The following is a 26,040-nucleotide window of genomic DNA, read 5'->3' as shown; positions in this document are numbered from 1 at the left end:
CTTCTTTCTCTTGTTCCATTTATATTTTGATCTGGATCTTTATATCTCTTGAAGTTATTGTGTCCATGTATGCCCAGATATGGGTATAGGGATATGACCGTTCAAGAACTCTCTAAATATATGCAAAAATAATTGAGCATGCACTCACTATACACAAATCCATATCTTATACTCATGCACGAGGCTCATAGCAAAAATCTGCCTCTTTGAGTAACCATAGGCTGTAGATAAGAATTCTTGCTCATATTGACCTGTGACTAGATCCTATGCCAAGGCTCATAGCAAATTTCCAAAAAGAAAAAAACACCATTTCTTCAAGATATCAATTCATGCAGCAGAGAAAAAAACAAGACGCTATTACAAATTGAAGTGACTATCGTATGCCCAATATATTCATTGAATTCAACTGAATCTAACTTGATTGTAAATCTATTGTATCTTTATGCCATCAGATTTAACTCTCAGCTCACGAAGCAAAAGTCTAAACAAAACAGGGAACACCATTGAAGAACTCAATGATCCTATTATTTTGAGTTGAGCTTATGAGTAACTTCTAATTTAGAGCCTGAACTTGTCCTTCCTTTCTCGAAACCAAAATCACGATTCCTTATAGATTTGTCAATCTCATCAATGGCTACAATAGGAATTGACCGATCAGGGATCGGGGGAACCAAAATATCTGTTTCCAACATTTTCACAACCTGATCCATAGATGGCCTGCATTGTAACTCTGGGTGAGAACAAAGAACCGCTATCAACACGTATTTCTCCATAACTTCCGGCGGCCCCAACTCCAGCATGCCACCTTCAATAATGTCCAAAGCTTTCTCATTCTTCACCAATGACCACACCCAATCAGCTAATACAGAAGGTTGGTTCTCATCACTCATAGTGAATGCCTTCTTTCCGCTCAACAACTCGAGAAGCACTACCCCAAAGCTATACACATCACTCCTATCGGTCAATTGGCCATACAATGCATACTCAGGGGCAACGTACCCCATTGTTCCGGCAACCCTAGTGGTTAAATGTGTCATCCCTTCTAGCGCAAACTTGGCAAGTCCGAAATCAGCTACTTTAGCCTCAAACATATCATCCAAAAGTATATTACTCGCTTTAATATCCCTATGAATGATTGCTGGTTGTGTCCCGTAATGCAAGTAAGCCAGTCCCCTTGCTGTCCCTAGTGCAATCTTTTGACGTATAGGCCAAGTAAGTCTCCCTTTAGTGGAACCAAAGAGATGATCATGCAAACTCCCATTCTTCATCAAATCACATACAATTATCCTCTGATGACCCACTAATGGTGTCGTGGCTATACAATACCCCCTCAAACCAACAAGGTTGACATGCCTAATACTAGCAATAACCTTGACTTCGTGAGCGAATTCAGCATCGCCGGTAGCGGAACAGTTCTTGAACCTCTTAAAAGCTACCTCAGAACCATCAGGTAAGTACCCTTTGTACACATTGCCATAGCCTCCTTTTCCTATAATGTTATCTGTAGAGAAATTCTCAGTAGCTTTCTTAATCTCATCGAATGTAAACCTAACAAAATCGATAGTTTCACTAATGGAATCCAACCCAGAATCTGTCTCAAGATTCCGAATTCGATCCCTCCTTTTCTTTCTTGAATCCCTATATTTTCTATAAACAAACCAGGGCCCACCAATGAAAACAGCTAGACCAACAACACCAACACTGATTAATACACCCAAACTAACACCTTGTTTCTCACCCTCACCATTGCTGGTATCAGGGACAGGGATATCAAGTGAAAATAAACAAATGGCCGTGTCAGTTGCTCCGAAGTAAATAGCAGAAGCCCCTGCATAAATAGACGGGTATGCCACGCAGTCAGAGATGCTTGCAATCGAACTGTTGGTCAAGTATAAAGCTAGCAAATTGGCCAAGCTGCTAGTACACGAAGCACAAGCGGTACCACGCAAAGACTGGTTACAGTTGGAAACCACGTCGGTTAAGGTAGAGTTTGGGATTAAAGCTTCGAAATCAGACTTCGTGGTTAAATCCATACAGCCTTGAGAGATCCAAGCGGTTTCGAAACCACACGAGGAACGGATGTTGAAGTTTGGGATGAGCGATTGGTAAGATTGCCAACATGATTCGGAGGAGTTTAAGGGAGGGACAAATGAACCAGTGCGTCTTAGGTAGTCGGAGAGAACGAAGCGGAGACCCTGGCGGACGGCCATGCAGCCCAAAGTGGTGTTGAGTTGGGACCAGGTGGTGGGAAGTATGGGTTGGAGGATGGCGAAGGTCAAGGGACATGGTAAGCTGCCATTTTGAGCAAGGCCAACTGGGAAGAAAGTTGAGATTATGAAGAAGAGAAGACAGTAGTGAAAGGACATAGGGGTCGAACTTGATTATGAGAGATAGCAATTCATAGAGGCAATTATGATTTTAACTTTTTAAGTTTCGTTGAGAGTTTTAAAGGAAACTGGAAAAAGAAAAAGTTCGGAAGATGAGATGATGTGCAATAAGCCGGATAGCGCAGACCAAGAAACGGCGGAGAAACACAGTGGGCAATTTCGTTCAAAGTTGTTTCCTTCTATTTTATTTTATTTTTGTATAGAATTAATGCATATTTTAGGCAGCAATTTCTACTTAGTTTATACTAAATTTGTTTTCACTTACCTGCTTCTCGTTCCATGTATATTAAAAAAACCAATTAGATAACGTGTCGTATATTTTTAAAATATTTTATTAATTTTTTTCAATTTTTATATTTGGAAAGACAAATAGGATTGTTTAGGATGGAGTTTAAGTTTTTATGATTATAACATTGCTGCTAAACTAAAAAAGTATTTACTGATTTTTTTTCAACCCCATTTTTACCTATTCTACTCCAATATGTCATAGAATATGGGTTAAAACTCCACCAATGTAATTTGTGAATTTGTTTGCAGGATGGAAGGCATTTCCCTTCATGAACCAGATGCAGCTCTTGGTAAAGGCGAAATACAAACTCCAAGGCTGATATTGAGTATGGAACCTAAGCTCAACACCTTGCCTGTTAAGAGGAGTCCATCAATCATTGTTGAATCATACTTCAAAGCCTTTTTTTCAAGTGAGTAGAAATTCCTTTAACAGAAAGGTGTCATTCGTTGAGGGCCAACAAACCCCTTCAATAAATTTTGAACTTTGTCTCTTACCTTCTTCGGGAATAGCGCCATGTTCTTAAGGGAGAACACCTTCCATCCACCCTGCAAACTCACAATTTTGCAATTGATGGGGATTGAATTCATTTCTTATTGTATATAAGAGTTGAATAGGTAAAAGGTGTTCCTCCTTTATGAACCTGACACAAATCTTGACAGATGAGGAAGACAAAGTCCAATAACGGACCTTTTAAGAGGAATCTGTCCGCCATCTATGATCAATATTTCGAAGATTTATTGAGAAGTTGAAAATTTCCACGATAGGTAACAACTTATTAACAATTTTTAAGTTCAATGTCAACTAGAATAATTAATTATTTAATTTAGAGCTAAATATATATTAACTTTTCTTTTATTTTATTTTGAAGATGAAATTTGCCTTCCCCTTTCTATATGAAGAAAGTCAGCTTTGAAGCTCAATAGAAGAGTTGGACCAGGAAGAGAAGAATTTCCAAAAAAAAAAAAAACAACACAATACAATACACCTTTGAACAAATCAATTGATGTTGGATAGAGAAAAAAAATTGCTATATGTACACCTTTTAAGTACTTACAAATGGAAATGACCACCGTATGCCTTATATCTATCGACTTTAAATGAATGTTACTTGATTGTAAATCTATTGTATCCTTATAACACCATTGGAGAGCTCAATGGTCCTTTATTATGTTGAGTTGTGTTTATGAGGAACTTCTATTGAAGACCCTGAACTTGTCCCTCCCATCTTATAATCAGAATGATGACTGTTTTCATAACCAAACATCTGATAACCACCAGAACTGATGGACTGACCTGAGCCATTACTTCTTATAGATCTCTCAATCTCATCAATACGAGCTACGATAGGAATTGGCCTATCAGGGATCGAAGGAACCGAAATGTCTGTTTCCAACATTTTCACAACCTGATCCATAGATGGTCTGCATTGTAATTCCGGGTGAGAACAAAGAACCGCTATCAACACATATTTCTCCATAACGTCCGGCAGCCCCAACTCCAGCATGCCATCTTCGATAACTTCTAAAGCTTTCTCGTTCTTCACCAATGACCATGCCCAATCAGCCACTAAAGGTTGGTTCTCATCACCCATATTGAGTGCCTTCTTTCCGCTCAGCAACTCAAGAAGCACTACTCCAAAACTATACACATCGCTCCTATCGGTCAATTGGCCATATAAAGCGTATTCAGGGGCAACATACCCCATTGTTCCGGTTACCCTAGTGCTCAAATGCGTCATCCCTTCTGGCGCAAACTTAGCAAGTCCGAAATCAGCTACTTTGGCCTCGAACATATCATCCAAAAGTATATTACTCGCTTTGATATCCCTAGGAATGATTGTCGATTGTGCCCCGTAATGCAAGTAAGCTAATCCCCTTGCTGTCCCTAAGGCAATCTTTTGACGTATAGGCCAAGTAAGTCTCCTTTTAGTGGAACCAAAGAGATGATCATGCAAACTCCCATTCTTCATTAAATCACACACAATGATCCTCTGGTGACTCTCTGATGGCATCGTAGCTGTACAATATCCCCTCAAAGTAACAAGATTCACATGCCTAACACTAGCAATAACCTCGACTTCGTGCACGAAATTGGCATTGCCGGCGGCAGAACAGTTCTTGAACCTCTTAAAAGCTACCTCAGAACCATCAAGTAAGTACCCTTTGTACACATTTCCATACCCTCCTCTTCCTATAATGTTATCTATTGCGAAATTCCTAGTAGCCATCTTAATCTCATTGAATGTAAACTTAACCAAATTAGTACTTTCACTAATGGAATCCAACCCAGAATTGTTCTCAAGATTCCCAATTTGATCCCTTCCTTTCTTCTTTGAATCCTTAAGTTTTCTATAAACAAACCAAAACCCAACAATGAAAACAGCTAAACCAATAGCAACACCAATTATTAGACCCAAATTCACATTTTTTTTCTTACCTTCACCATTACTGAAATCAATTGAAAACAAACAATAAGCTGTATCTTCATCAGTTGGTCCCAAGTAATTAGCTTCAGCTGCTGCGTAAATAAAGGGGTAATCCGTACAATCAGACACGTTTGCTATCGAACTGTTCACCGAGTGTAAAGCTTGTAAACTAGCCAAGCTTCGAACACATGAAGCACAAGCTGAACCATGTAACGACTGGTTACAATTCAAAACCACGTCGTTTAAAGTGGCGTTTGGGGTCGAAGCTTCGAATTCGGCCGTCGTGGTTAAGTTCTTGCAGCCTTGGGAGATCCAATCGGTCTCGAGACCACATGAAGAACGGATGTTGAAACTTGGGAGGAGGGACTGATAAGATTCCCAACAGGACTCCGAGGTGTTTAGAGGAGGGAAGAACAAACCGGTGCGTTTAAGGTAGTCGGAGAGGACAAGGCGGAGGCCTTGGAGGAGGTAATGGCACTCGCTGGTGGTGTTGTGTTGGGGTCTGTTGGGAAGAGCCGGCCGTAGGATGGTGAAGTTTAAGGGACATGATACGGTGTCGTTTTCAGCAAAGCAAAATGGGAAAAGGTTTAAGATGAAGAACAAGAAGAGAAGATAATGAAAGGACATTTGGGAGGAAATTTGATTATGGAAGATAATAATTCATTGGTGGTGGTGATTATGGGATTAATGATTAAGTTTCGTCTCTGGGCTTTATGTTTTTGAAAGATTAGAGACAGTTAAGGGTGAAAAAGATTCGGAGACGGCGGAGATGGCGGCGGAGAAATGAAGTTGGGAAATTCGTCGGAGGTTGGTTTTGTGGTTTTTACTTTTATTTATCGATGATGTGATTGGTTTTTCGTTTTTCTTCGTTTCGGGTCCAATTTGGGTTCCTAAAAACCTTTTGTCTTTTACCCAGGTTTCAAAATGGTGTCATTTTTTTCTCAGGAGCCAAACACATTCTTACTTGTTGCAGTGTTCTTCTTTATCGGTAATAGATGATGCAAAAGGAGATTACAATTAATTCTTATATATGAAATCAAAAATTTCTTTTTGTTTAAAATAGAGTTAAAAATTATCGCGATTAATAGAATAATTAAACAGTGACATATAATATGTTATTTATATTTAATACTAATGTATAGAGACCGGTTTTTAACAATAAAAATAGATGAATTTTTAACAAAAAGACCAATTTATTCTTTCATCTAAGTAAATGAACTACTTTACTCATTTTTTAATAAAACGAAAAAATACATTTCGACTCTTAGTACAAGAGCTTTTATGGTATTTTTTACCCTTTATTGGCATTTTGATTAAATCCAAAGCTAAGTCGGATTAGATTTCTATAAAACAGTTCTTATATATATATATATTTTATTCATAAGACTTATCGGTACAACAATGTTAAGATTATAATAGTTTGTGACAATTCACTCGATGAATGAAAAGTTGTAAACTGATTAAAAATGACTCTCTTAACTCAAAGAACTTAGACTTTGATCAACTTTAATCGCATAAACCTCTCCACCTATCAAATAAACTATAGCAAACGCTACCATCCCACGTTAATAAAACTTAAACTCGAAATATTATTTAAAAAAATCCACCCATCTTATTACAATATTTTGCATTGAGCATATTGACTTTTATTTTTCCATTTAGTATATGACTAAATAAATTTCCACTTGTAAATAAAAAGTATATTGGTGTTAGTTGAAATTTCAACAACTTGTGTTATTATAGTGAGGCATGTTTTATTTCCATCTAGGAAAATGAATTTCCCACATGTTTTGCTAAGGGCAAACATTTTCCGACTGTTTCCAGAACCTCAGTAAGGTGAAAATGAAGTCAATTCAAGGGATAATACCAAAACATTTTAAAACTGACGTATGAATTGCAAATTAGTCCCTAAAACTTAAAATATTTTAAATAAATGATTAAAGTGTCAACATTGCATTAATCATGTTTTTCTATCAGTTTAGTTGTTAAATACAATACAAATTAGATATGTAGCATCTTTATTTCACAAAATAATAAATACGTGTGTGTTTACTATATAAAGAACTTGGATCTGACATATTTAAAAAATAGACAATATCATTAAAATATAGGATAACTATTCACTCCTTTCATGCAATATATATATATATATATGTTCTACCTCAAATTTAAGATACTATTTAATGCCTAAACTAATTATAGAATGAATTGATTGATACGATAGTGATATTTTGAAGATTCAATAATTAGAATGCAATATATACATGCATATAGACATGTATCATCTTCTAGACTAAACTCATGTTCATAGGGTCCTATGTGAACCTATTCTGCAACCAGATCAAGCGAGCTCGACCTGTGAATCAATCCTACAAGCTTATTGCAATTTGGCTCAAATCCATTTAGGTTTTGGGCTAGTGATGGTAATTATTCTAATAAAACTCATAGCTTCGTTATTAAAAGATTTCATGATTGGGCTTAGAGCAACCAACTTTTTTTTTTTTGAAATTTAGGGGTTTTAATTTATAAATAATGTTTAGGGTTTAGAGTTTAAATGTTAAAATTTGAGTATTTAAGATTTTAGAATAGATTTATTATTATATTTTAATTTATATAGTTAAATCCTAGTTATAATAAAAGTCTATTATCTTATCTTTATATAGCCCCTTAATCGAATTTGCCTTTAAGTTGATTAATATACCAAAAAAATCTCTTCGAATCTCTCAAAATAATGGAACCACCGATCAGCATGATAATTGCAATACCCGTAGGGGTCATGCTTGCTATCCCCATTATCATCATAATACTTATTTTCATGGTATTTCTTGTCTGGTCTTGTTTATACTTCACGGTCGTGTTTATCTTGATGCTGCTCCATTGTTTTTGCCGGGATATCGACGAGGATACCGAAAACAGGTTGCCGAGATATGTAGCGGCAATTGATCACGCCATGCGAAGCCGATCAATGTTGCCGGATGAAGTTCCGAGGCCGATTACGGTCGGGACCGTTGTTAAGTACAAGATTGAGGGAGAAATCGAATCGTGTCATTGCGTTATATGCTTGGAAGAGTTCAAAGATGGGGATACTTGTAGGGTTCTTCCTAACTGCAAACATATGTACCATCAACTTTGTATAGATAAATGGTTGGTTAAGGATGAGGGTTGCCCTCTCTGTCGTGGTTCAGTCTACACTTTGGAACTAACATCGTATCCCACCACTTGATATTTGTTTGTTTTACATATTTTATGGGTTAGATACGAGTTGGTATTTAATGTTTAAGTGAACAATAGATCGATGAATGGACATAATTGATATAATATTAAAATTTTGAGAATACAATTATAAGTTTTTAAATTTCAATTGTAAGTCAACAATAAATTTTGGTTATTAAGAATTGAAAATAAATTGGTTTTTTTCCGAATTTCTTTTCTCTTTAATTTCGATTAAGTCAATTAAATTTTAATTAATAAACTCAAAATTCATATCTGATTTAAAAATCACTTTTTAATTAATAGACTTAAATGTAACTCAACTTCAAATAGAATTCAACTATCTAAATAAAAAAAAAATTCCAATTAACCAAATACAAAATTTTTAATTAAAAGAAATAAAAACTCCGTAACTAAACAAGTCAATGAGCAAAAGATAGACCTCTCGTCTTAGAGAAATCTAGTTCGAAATTAAGGTATCATTATAAAAATTTTCTTAAAATAAATTAATGTATTTACTCGTGCGATGCACGGGATTCAATGTTTTTATATTTTCATTGTTTTTAAATTGATGCAATATCATTAATATTTTTCAATTATTATAATTCAATAATAGAATTATTAAGATACGATAATAATGTTTGACAATATTTTTTACTTCTTTCTTCACTGTCAATTAACTTTCTGACGTGTTAAAAGATATAGAGAAAATAAGAAAACAAAGGGAGAAACAAAAGAGAATAGAAAATAAAGAAGAAAAAAAAAGTTTAAAGAACATAAAGAAAAAATTAAATTGTTCAAAACGAAAAAATATGAGTGTTTAACATGTCACGTTAGCGGCAATTAACAGTTCAGTGACTAAAAGGTTACAACATGATAACGTAAGTAACTAAAACAAAACATTTCAAATATAAGTGACTAAAATATAACTTAAGATAAATAAAAGTGTTCATGAGTATAGTTGACCCTTTCGAATAATTGGTACATATATAATCATATAATTAAATAAAAAGATTCCCATGATCATTTTATCTGATTTATTTTAGTCTAGAGAAAATATTAATAAGGAAACAAAAGTAATCATTTACATTGGAATTTTTTTTAATTTTATAATAAATTCATGATTAATGTAGTGAAAAGTAGGGTGTTTGTTTAGTAAATATTCTTAAGAAATTTTGATAAATATCCTTACTAATTGTCTGTTTAGATTAGTGATGGGTCGGGTCAGTCGAGCATGGGTTTTCTCGGGTCAATTGGGCATAAGATGGGTCGGGTTTCTATATGGGTTTAGTGATTTTCCTATAATTTCAAAATCCTCCTTAAATGCAGAGATTAATAACTAAAAACCCTAAAAACTTTTATCTTTTTCTCCCCAAGCCATTTGATTCTTATTTTTTGATTTGCTCAGCGTCAGTGTCAGCTTTTAGGCTAGCTATCATCCACCTTTTTTCTCTCCCATCAACCATTTATTTCTTCTTCTTTTCATTCACTACACATGTCTTCTCTCTTTTCAGTTTGCGAATCTATTTTGTAGGTATATTTGTTGTCTCCACAAGTTGTGATGGACAAATGATGATATTTGTCATTCGCTAAAACTCCATCGGCCACTAGTAGTTTTTCTTAAAAAATAGGTGGCTCTTCGTCAACTTTTTAATTTGTTTCCGTTTTGAGAGTATTTTAAAATAATAAATGATTTCACATGTCGATTTGGACATATGTTGTCTTAAGTTTTATATGATTTTTGTTTATTTTTCCATTGTTTAATAAGTATTGTCTGCTCTTGTAGCACGTTTTTTAGTCTTTATGCATATAATCTTAGTTTTACAAGTGATATTAATGATGATTTTGTTGACGTCCTCTCTAGTTTAGTAAATGCTCGATTCTTTTATCGATTTTTGCTCGTCGCTTTGGACCATCCAGAGTTGATTTCCTTAACGTATTAAGTGCTAGCAATCACTCTGGATATGTCATGCTTAAGTTATGACAAAGCTAATTGTCAACGTGTCATAATGTTCTATTGATGCTAAGGCTAAAACTTTTGTTGTGTTAATGAAACTTGTCATTCACCATCTATAACGAGTATTTACTATATTTTTCTTTAAATTGTGCGGCTCATAAATTTTCTTTTAAAAAAATAATCTAATTTACATAGCGTGAAATATATAAAAATTAATTAACTTATTTTTTAATAAAAAATTGAAATGCAATCCTAGACTTGTTTGATACATGTATATAACACATCAAGGAATGGAATTCACAACCCTAAACCTCGATCCGGTGAAATATAATTGCTTTTGTCGTAACATTACTTTCTATACACTACTTTCTATAAGAGAACATAATTGCACTAATACAGCTTCCGCACTCTCCGAACCTAAATTTCTACCTTACGAGTAGGCTCGGACAACCGTTTATTCCCGAACCTATCCCAATAATGAAACAAAATCAATAACCAAAAAATAATAATAAACTAAACCAAAAAATATACGTTCACTGATTCACTCCCTTTTCGGTAATCAGTATCTATAAGCCATCAATACTCTGCATTTCCTCTTACTACCCAATCTCCAGTCTTCTTCTTCTTCTTCTTCTTCTTCATTTTCTTTCAAGCCATTAAAAAAGCTTTCATCTTTGAGTTGATAGTATTCTGTCAATAAGAAAGCTAACCTTCGTGGACCCAAAAACGCCCATCGGCTCTTTCAATGGGGAAACAAGGAAGAAAGAGATTGGTTTCTTATGCTCTGTTTTTAGCTGCTCTGTTTCAATGTAGATTCTTGGCTTTTGCAATTTTAGACCCACTTGATTTTTTAGCTTTACAGTTGATTAGGAAGTCGATGAATGATTTACCGGGGTCTAGTTTTTTTGCTTCCTGGGATTTCACCTCCGATCCTTGTAACTTCACCGGAGTTTATTGTGAGTCCGATAAGGTAATAGCTCTTAATCTAGGTGACCCGCGTGCTGGTTTTCCGGGTTTAACCGGAAGGTTAGACACGGCTATTGGGAAACTCTCAGCACTTACAGAGTTTTCTCTGGTTCCGGGTCGGGTCTTCGGGTCGTTGCCGATGTCGATTTCGCAATTACAGAACCTTCGGGTTCTTGCGATAACTCGGAATTTTATCTCCGGGAATATACCGGCGAGTGTCGGTCGATTGAGAAGGCTTAAAACTCTTGATCTTAGTTACAATCGACTCACCGGTAAAATCCCTCGTTCTGTCGGGACCTTACCGGAGCTTACCAATGTTCTTCTCTGCCACAATAACCTCTCCGGTTCGGTCCCTCCGTTTCTCTCCCAAGCCTTAACCCGGTTGGACCTAAAACGGAACGCTCTCACCGGTTCACTCCCCAACTCCTTCTCTCCTTCCCTCCAGTTTCTCTCTCTCTCATGGAACCAACTGACTGGACCGGTGGACAGTGTCCTATCCCGGCTCGACCAGTTAAGTTTCCTAGATTTGAGTTTTAACCGTTTCACCGGTCCAATCCCCGACCGGGTTTTCTCATTTCCTCTCACAAACCTTCACTTGCAAAGAAACTCGTTTTACGGTCCAGTCCAACCGGGCGATCAAGTGAAGATCTCGACCGTTGATCTGAGCCATAACATGCTTTCGGGTCGAATTTCACCGATGTTCTCGACCGTGCAGAATCTTTACTTGAATCATAACCGGTTCACGGGTCAGGTACCGGACAGCTTAGTGGACCGTTTATTATCAGCCAGCTTACAAACACTTTATTTGCAGCATAATTTTTTGACCGGGATCGGGATTAATCCAACGGCTGAGATCCCTCAAAGCACTTCGCTGTGTATACAGTATAATTGCATGGTGCCGCCCGTACAGACGCCCTGCCCTTTAAAGTTTGAAACACAGAAGACTAGGCCTACTTCCCTCTGTAACGAATGGAAAGGGTAGATTGGTAATTTCGAAAGTGCTAGTGCTGGGTACTTTAGGAAGATAAAATAATGGGAAATTTTTTTTATTCATTTATTTTACTGGATTTTTTTATTCGTTTATTTTTATAAGAAAATTTGTTGAATATTTTTTAGGTTCAAAACGAATTTGTTGATTTTTTTTTTCTTTTCAAAGACAATTTGTTGATAAATTAGAAAATGTAAGTTGTAATTTTTACTTTTTTTTTTATTTTTGTGGTTTATTATGTTCTTGATTATCATAAATTCATAATATGTACTATTTCACCTATCTCACTTTGTTTAATGTTAATTGGAATTTTTTTAAATTTTTTTTTTATTCTTCATAGTTATTTTAAGTTTCATATTTGGGGTTCATGATTATTCTTTTTAATAATTTTAAGGTTTGAATTTACATTTTCTCTTGAAAATGTAATGTGTCATAAATATTATTTGCTTTATCAACAAGTTAGATATAAGATCGTGTAATAAATATAAGTTCGTTATAATTAAATTAAACTTTTTAACTAGATTATGAAAAAACAAACGTTTAACAATGTGCTTTAATTGAAATGGTAAAATAAAAATGTTAAAAATATAATGTATGGAGTTTAAATCCTTTATATATGAGCATTTTTCAATTTTTTTATATAAAAAAGAAAAAAATATTTTCAAAATAATACAAATAACGATATTTTAGTTATTACCAAATTGAGTTGATCTTTCATTAATTCGTACATTAACTTAATTAAGATTTTATAAATATTCAAATTAACGACTATATTAATTAATACACTTAATGATTCTTTGAGGATGGAATTAGATATTAAAATTATAAGCAAACTTAAATGGGCCTAAATGCTTGAACCCATTGACACTGGTGAGGTCACTACAAACGTAGCCGTTTTACTTGCCAAAGTTGCATGGGATTTAAGGCCCACCACCCAGTCTTTGCTCCATGAAGCTAATGGATCCGACAGTAATCTAAGTATATGGGTCGGATTAATGTAGACTTTAGTCTTTAAATTTGACAATTTATATTTATTTAATATTTACTTTTTTTATTTAATTGATATTTAAATTTAAAAAATTATAATAAAGTGATACGTCTTTTAAATGAAAGGAAAAAAAAATAGAAAAGTGAGGGATTGGGAGAAGAAAGAAAAAGGAGAGCAAAGGGGTAGGGGTAGGGTTAGAACTTATCAGGAGCCGAGTCACCTGTCTAGGTCTGAAGGCTCGTTCGAAAAGTGAGAGAGTTTGGATAAAAATATAGATCCAAAAAATTAGCTTAGACAAAAATATAGATCCGAAAAATAAATTTAAATAAAAAATAAAAATAAAACCCATTTTCTAAACAGATCGGCCCAAACACGTGCCTATACTTTCTTTCATTTTTCCCTTAATTGTCTAGTTTTTGAAACACACATCTTCATGTTTCTAACTTATGGTTATAAGAGAAGTAAAATTGGAGAATTGAATAGAAGAGAAAATGAAATAAATAGAGTTAGTAAAATAAATAAAAATGATATTCATGACTTTGTATTGTAAAATAAGCGCATGGAAACTAACTTCAAATGGCAATAAATTCCATTTCAATAAAATCAAGATATTTTTGTAAGACAAAAAACCTAAGAACCCCAGTCAATGATGGAGGATGCAAACCAAGTTTTATTCATTCTTTTGCTAAATTTTCAAATATTATATATTTTTTAACTTATTTTAAAATTAATATGGGTGGGTCGGATTGTATTAGGCTTGAATTTAGTATTTTTAGTCTGATTTGGGCTTGAGCAGAATTTTAGACCTATTTTTTGGGATGAGTTTTGGCATAAAAAATGAGCCTAAAATTCTACATTAGCTCGAACTGAACCCAACCCAACCCATGATTAAGTTTGGTTGGGAGTATTAAAAAAAATAAAAGTTTTTTAAAACTTTTCAATGTATTTTAATAAATAAATATTAAAATAAAATTGAAAAATATTTTCTTTTCTCATTTTTAATACTCATGAGGTGCAAGGATTGACTGGATCTAAAAGAAAGTATCACTTTGATTTAGGCTTTCAAGTTCAAGTACCAATTAGGTCCAAAAAAATTTTAAGTACTTAAAAAAAGTACCACTTTAGTTTACGGTTTTTAAGTTTATGTACCAGTTAGATCCAAAAAAATTTTAAGTACCAAGTAAGTACAAGTTGCTAAATTCAAGGACTAAAGTGTACATTAACCCAGATGCTATTATATTAGGGGTATTTTCTTAATTTTAAATTTTAAGTTGCCTTTATATATTATTTAGTATCAGAATTTGAGATTTTTTCTAATATTGTATATGTGTTTTTTTGTCCAATCTGTATATTTTAACAAAAGTTATATATTTTGATATTTAAAGATGAAAGTGTTAATATTTTAATATTTAATTTAATTTTTAAAATTAATTTAATTAAAATTAATTATTAATATTATTTGTTTTGAATTTTGGATGGTTTTGTTAATAGAAAAAATTGCCCCTATCAAAATTTTTCACCAGAAAAGATGGGTATTATCATGTCAAATGTAACCAATTTTTAAACTAAAATGAGTTTTTTAACAAAATAAAAAACAAAAATAAAAATTTTAAAAACTCCATTGTAGGAATGTCAATGGGGAGGGTTTTGCTGGGTCCCATCCCATTTCACATTTAATTGGGTGAGATGGGGGCAAAAATTAGACCAGCCGTAGGTGGTGGGGCAGGCGTGGGTATGACCTTGTACCTACCCCATCCCCACCCGTCTTGCATAATATAATAAATGTATTTAAAAAATAAAAATTTATAAAAATTTAATTTAATAATTATCTTAATAATATTTAATTAATTTAATAATATTTAATTATTGCACTTGTGTTGCATTTGAATATATTTATGATGTATTTGAGACATTGTTTGTATTTGGATATTAAGCAAGGATTTTATTTTCTGAATTTTTAAACTAGTATTGAAGTTATATTTTATTTACCAATTAAATGGTCGTGATGACTTTTTTTTAAACGGTGATCGTTCGAATAATATCACATATGTAGTGGGAGTTCGAAGGATAAGTATTTCATACTTTTTTCATAAAAAATTTGGTTTATATTTATTTAACCGATAGTTATAAATATATTATATGAAGTGGATTGCGGGGCAAGTATAGTGGGGATTAGGTGGGTTGGGGACCTATGTGGGTGGTGGGGTGGGGATGGTTTTAGTCTTGTGGGTCGTATGGCGAGGATGTTTTTGAGTTTTGTACCTGTAGCAGATCGAGGAGCGGGGATAGGGATGAAAATTCTTGGCGTGGATGAGTGCGGAGGGAGCACTCCCTGCACCCGTGCCGCCCAGTTGACATCCCTACTCCATTGTTTGTATTTTTTTAATGTTTGATTGATAAATTTAATATTTGTTTTGAATTTTTTTAAAGTTCCAATCTTTAAAAATATTAAGATTAATTTGAGATAATGTGTAAATATTGATAGTTAATTTTTAAAATTATGACCAAATCGACACAATATGTAAACGTTAAAAATCGAGCTTGTTATTATGCCAATTTTAGAACTATTATATCATTTTTTTCACAAAATTTACTAATTAATTAACAAGTATTGGGTTCGTAACAGGTCACATTATTATCCTAAAGAAGACAATTTAAAACCTTGAAGACAGACATTATTAAAAATGACAATTATAAACCTAAAACATAAATTATAAAACAGACATAAAAAGTATCAAAGTTAAAAAAAAAAAACCTTAATTGAAGAGATTCTGTCCCTAATCATTATTAAAGATGTTGTCTCTAATAATTATTAATATTTAAAAATACTTTTTTTTAGTAAATTTACCCTTAAACTATTCCTTAATTTTCACATTGATCCTTGAAGTTAGTCCTAGTCTGCCCCCAAAGAAATTAACTAATATGAACATGGCACGTTAATAGTTTATAAATCACTTCTAGAAAAAACTAAAAACCAATTTAAAATAGAAAAATAATTTATGAGTGAAAATTTACTAATGAAACCTAAAAAAAAAAAAGGCAAAATGTTGACGATGACTAGACTTCGTTTTCAGACATAAAAAGCTAATTTACAAGGAGACAGCTTCATAATAAGACAACAAACAGGAAAAAGAAAAACTTAAAAACATGAAAAGCAAGAAAAATAAAATAAAATAATGAATAAGTGGTTATTGGAGAATGCAAGAATTGAGCATATATTCTAAGCAAGGGACCTAAAAGTCAAAAAAAAAAAGGGGGGGTTCAATGTCTAGATGCCCTTTGTCCAATCTTAGCTGTTTCTACTTTCTATTGTTGTTTAGTTTCCATTAATTAAAACCATTTTAAAAAATTCCAACAGCCTTAATTTTGATTCCTTGTTTTCTCTTTTAAAAATAATAAAATTCCAAAGTGGTCCCTTAGACCACTTCCAAAATTCTCAATTGGAAAGAAACAACAATAATAGATTGTAAGTTTAGGTTAAACAACAACAGTGGACACTAAGACTTAGATTGAAGTTATTAATTGTCATTTTTAATGGAGAAAGAGCATGGTGATCAAATTTTTGGGGAGAAGATTAGTTTTAATCCACTTCTTAGTGGAATTTATGTTTTATGGAAGCCGGTAAATACCTTTCGGTTAATGGATTTAGAGAGTGACTATTATTCAACTAAATTTCAATCGGATGAAAATTATATAAAGTATGAGTTGAAGGGTCATTGCAGTCTAGCTTTCTAGAAATTTACATAGTACCCGTTTAAGATGAATTTTATTTCATTAAATCTCTTAAAAATTTAAATTTTTTCTCTAAACCCAAAAAAAAAGTTTAATAAATATATATTTTTTAGTTTTGGTTTGTTTTTTCTTTTTTTTTTCAGATGGTAGAAGATCATACTAATTTTTAGATTTTGATATGTTGGTATTACTTACTAGAAATTGGAAGCACAATGTAATTATCAAGATTAAAAGGTTAAACTTTAATTTTATTCATATTTCAAATCATAAATATACATCTATATTTTAATTATTGAATAATTACACATGAAAAGTAATACTAAAAAAATATATGTAGTCGACAATGCTAATATAAGTTTGTCCTCTCTAAGTCATATTTTTAGATCCGCCATTGATAATAATTACAATGTAATACAAGTACAAAACACAGTAGACGGAGAGTCCAAAACAACCAAATCAAATTGAAAAGAATCGACCAAAACCCATACATGATATATGTACAAAGTAAGATGGAAACTCACCCATTTCAATTTCGCATGATGAACTTAAATTTAAAACTTAAGTTCTCAAGTCCTTTTTCTTGTCAAGGACCTGTTCTAAAATTTCAAAACTAATTTAAAGATACAAAATTTTATAAATTTAAAATTTAAACGTGGACCATCGTCTCTTATTTAAGTCGAAATTAAATTGATTAGAAAACATGTTTTTATTATTAAATAAAAAATCAAATCTGTCATTGCATTAGGCCAATTATCCCAACACTCCAAAACTCAATGCCCGTCAAACTGCTGACAATATGTTCACTAAAATAAAAGAAAATGAAAAAAAAGTCAATCAATGTGGGAAAGATTGATGTAACCCACGATTTGGATTTTTTTTTTCAATATATGGTTCGAATTATTTTGATTAAACTACGCATTATTACTTTTATTTGTATCAGATTACATTTTAATTATTTAGGTTTGAAATGTTATGTTTTAATCACTTACGTTTTTATTTTGTTACAAAGTGGTCACTCTACCGTTAAGCTTCATTTTCTCTCTAATAGCTGTTGTCGAAACCATTTTTTTGAAAAGGGCGTCGACTTTGGTTTTGAAAGCAAAAACGAAAACGGGAGTCGCCACCAATCTTTTTTGTTTAGGTGTGATCGGATCACCAAGAAGTTTGGTCATTTTAATAAAATATTTTGGTTTACTAAAACAACGATTTTGGTCTATGAATATTTGAGAAAAAGGGTTCGGGAGCCGGTTACGTACGAGGAAGGACTAGCACCCTCATAACGCCCAAAATTGGTACCTAATTGATTAATTAATGTCTTAATGTCGAGAGTTGAAAAGATTTAAAATAAAATTTAAGATACGATCCCTTTTTATGCATGTTTGGGTAACTTGAAATGGACATTAAGATTCTCTTGTTTCAAAGAAATGAAATATCACATCCAGCACGTAGGACACAACATTTCAAACCTTCGATACCAAAATCGTCTCGTGATTTCCAAAACTCATGTATTGGCATTTTAAAAGGTTATTCGGTTATTTGGGTCAAACGAAAAAATCGAAACCCAGCACGTAGGGCACAATTTCTTGAAATTTCTAAACACGAAATATTGCGCCCCTTTTTTTAAAAAAAAGATCTTGAAAGAAATGTAATAGTATGAAAAGATTAAGATTCTCTTGTTTCGAAGAAATAAAATATCACATCCAGCACGTAGGACACGATATTTCAAACCTTCAATACCAAAATCATCTCATGATTTCCAAAACTTATGCATTGAAATTTTAAAAAGCATATTTGGTTGTTCGGTCAAACAATAAATCGAAACCTAACACATAGGGCACGATTTTTTCAAAATTTCCAAATATGAAACATTGCCTTTCTTTGAATAAAACAAGTGCGACATTTAGAAATGTGCATTTATTTTTTGGGAATGAAACGATCCATGTTTGGACAACTAATTTGGTGCACGATATGACTTGAATGAGATGAAACAAAAAGGAATATGGAACATGAAATAATAATACATGAATTAAAGGCAGGATTGATGGGAGTCAATAATATGAGGGCTTTTAAATAAAAAATCTCCATAACATGTAATGGCAACATTAATAAACATAAAAATTAAATATAAAACAACTTAAAACAAATAATGAGATAATTTTAAACAAATATTACATATAAAAGGTTAAAAATAGAAACTATAAAAGCAATTTAAAGTTAACAATTTGGAATAATTAATATACGAAAGATTTTAAATAAAATAAAGCAACTTGAGATAAATAATATATATAATAATTTGAAGTTATATACAAAAGGTCTAAGACATGTAAAAGGGAACTTAATATAAATAGTATACATAAAATAAAAGGTCTAATATAAATAATATATATAAAAATAAATAATGTATAAAGAATTTAGGATAAATTATATATGAAAATTTGTAAATAAATAATCCATAAAAAAGGACTAAGAATAAGGTATATATAAATTTATAATAATAATAATAATAATAATAATAATAATATATGAAAAAGTTTGAAATAAATAAATAAAGCAATGTAAAGTAAAAAATTTAAAGTAACACGTGTTTAAACAATTTAAAAGGAACACTACATAAAAATTTACAAATGAATAACATATAAAGTAGTTCAAACTAAATATTATACGTAAAGATTTAAAATAGATGACATGTAAAATAATTTAAAACAAATAATTTATATATAAAAAAAATATCTAAGGTAAATAATACATAGAAGTTAATAGTCAATACACGAAAATATTTAAAATAAATAAAGCAGGTGAATTTAATAATATTGGTAAAGCAAATTTAGATGTATGGTTCATAAAAAAATTTTAATGAATTAATATACAAATCCAAAATAAATAATGTGCGTAAAAAATGAGTAAATAAATGATAGTAGGATAAAAAAAATCAAACTGTTTAGGGATTAAACTGGAGCATAAATGAAATTAGAAGTAAAAATAATAATAAAATAGAAACACGGGGCAAAAATTAAAAAAAAACACAAGACCTGAAGACTTTATGGGCAAAAATCCTGCTTCTGGACACGTGTCCATTACCCATTGCGTCCACGGGTCAGGGACCGAAATGAGAATCGAGTAGATTTGTGTGGCTAAATTTAAAAATAAAGGGAAAATAAACAAACGGATTAAATAAAGACAAATAAAAATGTGGAGGGACCTGGATTGTAAATAACCCTTTTTTAGAAACACACGTATCCCCCTTGGAACTAGTCGGGTCGCGCGCAGGTCGCCTTAAACGGCGTCGTTTCAATGCTGGTACCCCTAGTGCAAAACGGCACCGTTTGTGCACTGCTATTTAAACTAAAGTTTTCATTTTTTTTATTTCATCCCTTTTCTTCTGCAAAAAACAGAGAGAGCAACCCCCCTTCTCCCCATTTCTTTCTCTGCTAGGGTTTCTTAACCCATCATCGCCACCATCGCCATGACCGCCGCTCCTCCACTGTAGACGGTTTTAAAAGCCATCTCTTTAGCCCTAAAACATCAAGAGAAGAAAGTCTCTCCTCCCCTTTTGAGCCCGATTTCGAAGACGGACGGGACCCCGGGGTTTGGGTAAACTTCCTCTTCTCCTCTCCTTTATATTTTTGTCAAAAAATAAATTTAAAAAGCAGAAAAATAAATAAAAAAGGGGAAATCCGAAAGAAAAAGAACAAGTAAATGATATTTAAAATCAACCTTTTTTGTTTTTGCTTTTTTGATTGCTTAATCTTCTCATTTTTTTTAATACATTGATCTTTCTGGCTTTTATAGCCAAATAAAAACTTCCTATTCTACTGTTTATTTCACTATTGGTGCTGTTCATGATTCCGTTTATGCTACTATTTCTATTATCCTTGTTTCTGTCTCTCTTTCTTCTTTTTGCAGGGTCGGCGCTTAGTCAATGGAGGGGAGAAAGGTTTCTTTTTCCATTTCGGTGCAAGCTTGCAGACGAGCCTCGGGACGAGGTGCAGGCGACGTGGCCGAGGAGGGCATAGGTGCGGCGCACATAAAATTAGGGTTTAGGCTTCTGTAAAAAATGTTTAGGTACATGGGCTTGTTATCTTTGGGCTAAGTTTTTTTAGTTTTGGGTCTGCAAAAATTTGGACTTGTATTTTGGACTCTGGACTGGTAATTTTTGTATTTGGGCTTTCGTTTTTATGTTGTTTTTTTGTTTGGGCTGGGTAATGGTTTTAGGCCCGGGTAAATTTGAGTTCTTACAGCTGTCGTACGTGGCAGTCCAAATTAAATTTATTTAATTAAAAATCTATTTTCATCCCAACAATTGTTGAACATATTTTTGATTGATGGGAGAGACAATAGCAGTCTGGTAGAGTTATATTTGTTGCATCAAATTTTGAGAAGAGTTGAAGAGTAAAGATTCATCATATTCCAAAAATTCATAATGAAATTATTGATTGTATGGCTAAATGTTATACTCTCGGAATTTTAAGTTTTCAAGTATACGATGATCCCTTGGATACAGTGGAAACTTTATTAGCTGATCTAGTTCGGCCGATGTCGGGTTAAGATTTAATTAGTTGCTGATTCGCTTTATGACGTTATTTTCTATAGAAAAAAATAATAGTATTTGAGTTTTAATTTTTCTAATCATCAATCGTTAAATAATTAATAAAAAATAAGATATCTGCTTATTCAACTATTATAATTAAATATTAAAGTTAATTTAATTATCTTATTAATTTTAAAAACTATCACCTCATATTTTGGTTTGTTATTTAACAATAGAATAAAAAAACAAATAAAAATATATTAGTAACAATTTTATAATTTTTTTTATAATTAAGTGATAAGAAGTATTTGGTAGCAGCATCGGATCCCAACTAAATAGCTTAATTGAAAAATTCTTTCAATGTTGTATTTTCATACAGAAAACGACCTTACTTTAAAAAATCAATTTTGTTACTATTCAACCTAACAAAAATTATATACTTACATTTAAAACTATTTCTTTTCACCAGCAAATATTTGAAGTTTAAGGAAATAACCAAATTTGAGTTTTTTAAATCATATTTAATTTTAAATTTAAGATAATTTAATTCTTTTCATACAAATAAGTAATTACATTACAATGGATGAAGAGATTTATAAATACATTAAACCAACTTTAGATTTTATGTCAACAATTAATTTAAAATTTACACAAGTTCGTCCGTGATTAGAAAGATAATTTACACAAGGAGCCCATCCAGAATACCCCATACTTCAGCCTCAAAAGGTGAACAATTACCCAAGTATCGATTAAATCTCATAATCCAATTTTCAAGTTGATCTCGCAGCATACTTCCAGCAGAAGCATTCCTCGTATCTCTTGCAACTGCGCCATTCATGTATAAATGAACCCACGAACTTTTGTCTTGAAAGATATATTTTGGACTCAGAGTGTTGACCTTGTAACCACTTTGATGAAGTTCGTATTGGTGAGCCCAACTAATTGAGACTTTAATTTAAAAAAAAGTTACTTTTTAAGTAATGACCAAATAGCATTGCAATAAATATAAAAAATATAGACTATTCTATCAAATAGATGTTGCATTAATTATAAAAAATGTTGCTTTCGTTTTTAGGTTACACTCTCGTAACATTGCATTAATGGTTAAAAGATGTTGCATTTTCTTTCAAGTAAACGTTGTATGTAACTATAAAATGACGTTGCGCGAAATACTAACAACAACATTAAAATAAACCATTACTTAAAATTTAAAAGTGTTGTTTTTTACTTTAGGCAACAACCACGTAGTGTTGCATTAGCCATAAAAAATAGTATTTTTCTTTCAAATAAATATTGCATTTAACAATAAAAAACTGTTACCTAAAATACTAATGACAACATTAAAATAAATCATTGTTTAAAATGAAATTAGTGTTGCTTTTGAGTTTAGGCAATGGTCGCATACATAGCGTTCACAAAACCGTTGCATAAAATTTAAGACAACAAATTTTGTTGTTCAGACAATAATTTAATGGTGTTGCTTAATATATTTTTGTTTTAGAAATTTTGACGTTAGGGTATAACAAACATAATAAGGGTAAACTACTGTAACTCCTTAAATCCGGCCTAGACATTATAGCTGAATCTGGTAATGTCACATGAAATGAGTTTTGAAAACGAAGTTGCCTCGTCAGAGCATTACCATTTTATAATTCTTAAGTTTAATCGAAAACACCGTTTAATTAATCATTTTATCAAAACTTAATACAACAGAAGTTTATTAAACCAATAGATTTTAGAAATTTGATTTGTAATTTTAGGAAAATCACGTTTGTATGTAAAAAAAATTTCCATAAGCAATTTATCAAGCATGTAAAATAACAAGCGATCAAATCCAAAGTCAAGTTAAAAACCAATAGTCCAGAGAGTTCCCAAAAATTACAACTCTCAAAACAGTCCAAAATTTAAATTAACCAAAATACTAAGTTTTAGCAATTTTACGACAAAGTGGCCGCCGCTGAGTCTCTGCTGCACTGATCCGCCTAAAACTGTGAATTACTTGACAGAACAGTCAAAAGGATGTGAGTTTATGTAAACTCAGTGTGTCACCCAACAGAATTAAGCATGCAAGCATACAATCATTATGTTCATAACCGGAAACAAATACAAATACGGACTCATGTCCTTTTCAGATATAGTTACAGAATCAGTTACAGATATGCAAAATCCTACCCCCATCCTCTACACACTATCTCCGAACATCCCATCATACTATATGGGGTTAAAAACACCCACCCATCCCTACACACCATGGCCTACCATTAAGACACATATCAGACAGAATATGCAGCCAAGCTGCCAGAAAATAGGCGTTTAACGCCGCTCAAAATACTTCCTCTGCATATACAAACCCCACCCCAAAACAGATACAGAGTATACATACAAAATTAGCAGATAAAACATGTTTAACATACTTATATAAACAGATTACAGATACATGTAACATAAACATGCTCACTACAATAATTCAGTCTAACAAATCATATCATTTTAGGGTTTAGTTAGCCATTATCGACCCTATGGTAGGCCTACAGTCGACTAGGACAACTCGTATGACCCTTCGTAAAATTTCAGTATAATTGGCTCATATGCCCGTGTAGCCCATACGCCCAGATTGGCCTTGCCCGTGTAGCTCACACAGCTTGGCCCACAATCCACATGTCAGTGTGATATGCCTGTGTAGCCCCACACACCCAACTTGGCCTAGTTCGTCTGGCTCACACGGCCATGCTTGAACCACCACACGGTTGTGTGCTGCGCACGACTATGCTTTCGAAGACCACACGGCTGTGTTCTCGCACATGGCCTTCTACACGAGTGACCATACGCCCGTGTGGCATTGGCAGCAAGGTTTTTCGGCTTTTGCCGACAATTGTTTTTCTGCGTTTTGGGTATACACCTGGTATCATTTCGATGCGAAACCACTTCCGAGCCTCCAGAAACCTAAAAATCAACAACCCAATGCTTAGAATCAGACTTAATTCACAACTAAATCGTAACTACGAAGCCAATATCGAAATTCAACACTTACTTTAATACCTTGACGATTCGATTACAATTTCGAACGAGGAAAGCCCTTACTTTCTTGATTTGCTGTTGCCAAAACACAAGTACCACATTAATAGAGAATTTGACAAGGCCAAAAAAATAACAGTGGCTCCCTCCTTGGAAAAACTCACCATCATTTACCAAACGAAGAGCGCACAATCAGAAATACCACGACAAGGAAGCACGATTTTATCAGAACGAGTAACGAAAAGAGAAAAATATTACATTTGGAAAAGAAAAAAGAAAGACGGCGGAAGAGGATGAAATGACGTTAATTTTTCCAAGAAAGAAACTCTATCAGATAGCAAGGCTAAAATTAATACCGACGCTCGCAAAAGGAATCTAACACAAGACCTCCAACACACCAACACCCTTACCACTCGAACCAACAGACTCATTCTGATATGGATTTACAAATAATTAAATATAAGCCCACTGAACAGAGATAGAGCTTAATTCCAAAAATATACAAAATTTGCTAAAGCTAGGGCTTGAACTTGAGACCTCTCAACCACACCCAAAACACTTAACCGCTGAAGCAGATACACAGTTGTGTCAGATTTTTACAAACGAATGGATAAAATAATTGGGGCGTTAGTACTTTACCCCTTAAAAGAAATTTCTACCTCAAAATTTACTTGATCAGAATAGATGAGGATACTACTGACGCATCAAGTCCTCAGGTTCCCACGTGGCCTCCTCAGTGTCATGATTCTGCCACAGAACCTTCACTAACGGTATAGACTTCCTTCTCAAAACCTTAATATCACAATCCAGAATCTGGACCAATTCCTCCTCAAAAGTCAAGTTCGGTCTAACATCGATCTCCTCAATAGAGACAACGTGGGATGGATCAGACCAATACCGCCTCAACATTAAAACATTAAAAACATCATAATTATGGTCTAACTCTGGAGATAGTTCCAATTGAAAGTGATCGATCCCACACATTTAAGAATTCGGTACGGCCCAATGAACCTAGGGCTCAGCTTGCCTTTACGACCGAACTTCAGAACTTTTTTCTACGGAAAGACCCTAAGAAAGACGAAGTTCTCCACAGAATACTCAATATCACGCTTCTTCAGATCTAGATATGATTTCTGTCTATTAAAAACTGCCTTCAGACGGTTCTGAATCAGTCTAATTTTCTTTGGTCTCCGAAACCAACTCTAGGCCCAACACTCAACGTTCACCCAACTCAGTCCAACAGAGTGGAGTACGACACTTACAACCACACAAAGCCTAGTAAAGTGCCATTTGAATGCTAGCCTAGAAACTGTTATTGTAGGTGAACTCAGCCAGCTGCAGATAATCCTCACAACTCCCTCATAAATCAATCATAGAACTCCAAAGCATATCCTCTAGTATCTGAATCACCTTCTCAGATTGACCATCGGTCTGAGGATGGAACGCAATACTGAAGTCCAATCTCAAATCCAGAGTCTCGTGTAACTTCTTCTAGAATTAAGATATGAAGCAAGGATCTCTATAAGATATAATCGACACTGGAACCTCATGCAGT

The 26,040-nt window shown here is 33.1% G+C and overlaps 4 protein-coding genes and 1 long non-coding RNA gene across 5 annotated transcripts; 3 read left to right on the top strand and 2 right to left on the bottom strand.

Annotated features, from left to right (window-relative positions):
- Positions 1 to 76: 76 nt before the first annotated feature.
- Positions 77 to 3,087, bottom strand: LOC107941289 (probable LRR receptor-like serine/threonine-protein kinase RKF3). Its single transcript, XM_016874849.2, has one exon. The coding sequence runs from the start codon at positions 2,364 to 2,366 to the stop codon at positions 525 to 527; it is 1,842 nt and encodes a 613-aa protein (XP_016730338.1). The 5' UTR covers positions 2,367 to 3,087; the 3' UTR covers positions 77 to 524.
- Positions 3,088 to 3,662: 575 nt separating this feature from the next.
- Positions 3,663 to 6,067, bottom strand: LOC107941288 (probable LRR receptor-like serine/threonine-protein kinase RKF3). Its single transcript, XM_016874848.2, has one exon. It carries the CDS (start codon positions 5,726 to 5,728, stop codon positions 3,842 to 3,844), a length of 1,887 nt encoding a protein of 628 aa, XP_016730337.1. The 5' UTR covers positions 5,729 to 6,067; the 3' UTR covers positions 3,663 to 3,841.
- Positions 6,068 to 7,832: 1,765 nt separating this feature from the next.
- Positions 7,833 to 8,324, top strand: LOC107941285 (RING-H2 finger protein ATL66). Its single transcript, XM_016874843.1, has one exon. The coding sequence runs from the start codon at positions 7,833 to 7,835 to the stop codon at positions 8,322 to 8,324; it is 492 nt and encodes a 163-aa protein (XP_016730332.1).
- A 2,456-nt stretch (positions 8,325 to 10,780) lies between these two features.
- On the top strand, positions 10,781 to 12,504 carry LOC107941283 (LRR receptor-like serine/threonine-protein kinase ERL1). Its single transcript, XM_016874841.2, has one exon. It carries the CDS (start codon positions 11,014 to 11,016, stop codon positions 12,214 to 12,216), a length of 1,203 nt encoding a protein of 400 aa, XP_016730330.1. The 5' UTR covers positions 10,781 to 11,013; the 3' UTR covers positions 12,217 to 12,504.
- Positions 12,505 to 19,888: 7,384 nt separating this feature from the next.
- Positions 19,889 to 21,239, top strand: LOC107941280 (uncharacterized). The gene is made up of 2 exons (XR_001695571.2): positions 19,889 to 20,533; positions 20,846 to 21,239. It is a non-coding gene; the product is annotated as an uncharacterized lncRNA (long non-coding RNA).
- Positions 21,240 to 26,040: the final 4,801 nt, after the last annotated feature.

Source organism: Gossypium hirsutum, chromosome A08, assembly GCF_007990345.1.
Source record: "Gossypium hirsutum isolate 1008001.06 chromosome A08, Gossypium_hirsutum_v2.1, whole genome shotgun sequence".
Lineage (NCBI taxonomy): Eukaryota > Viridiplantae > Streptophyta > Magnoliopsida > Malvales > Malvaceae > Gossypium > Gossypium hirsutum.
This window is presented reverse-complemented; position numbering and strand designations above follow the sequence as displayed.

Coding starts and splice junctions, on each gene's coding strand:
- LOC107941285 (XM_016874843.1), top strand. CDS start 7,833: ATGGAACCACCGATCAGCATGATAATTGCAATACCCGTAGGGGTCATG.
- LOC107941289 (XM_016874849.2), bottom strand. CDS start 2,366: ATGTCCTTTCACTACTGTCTTCTCTTCTTCATAATCTCAACTTTCTTC.
- LOC107941288 (XM_016874848.2), bottom strand. CDS start 5,728: ATGTCCTTTCATTATCTTCTCTTCTTGTTCTTCATCTTAAACCTTTTC.
- LOC107941283 (XM_016874841.2), top strand. CDS start 11,014: ATGGGGAAACAAGGAAGAAAGAGATTGGTTTCTTATGCTCTGTTTTTA.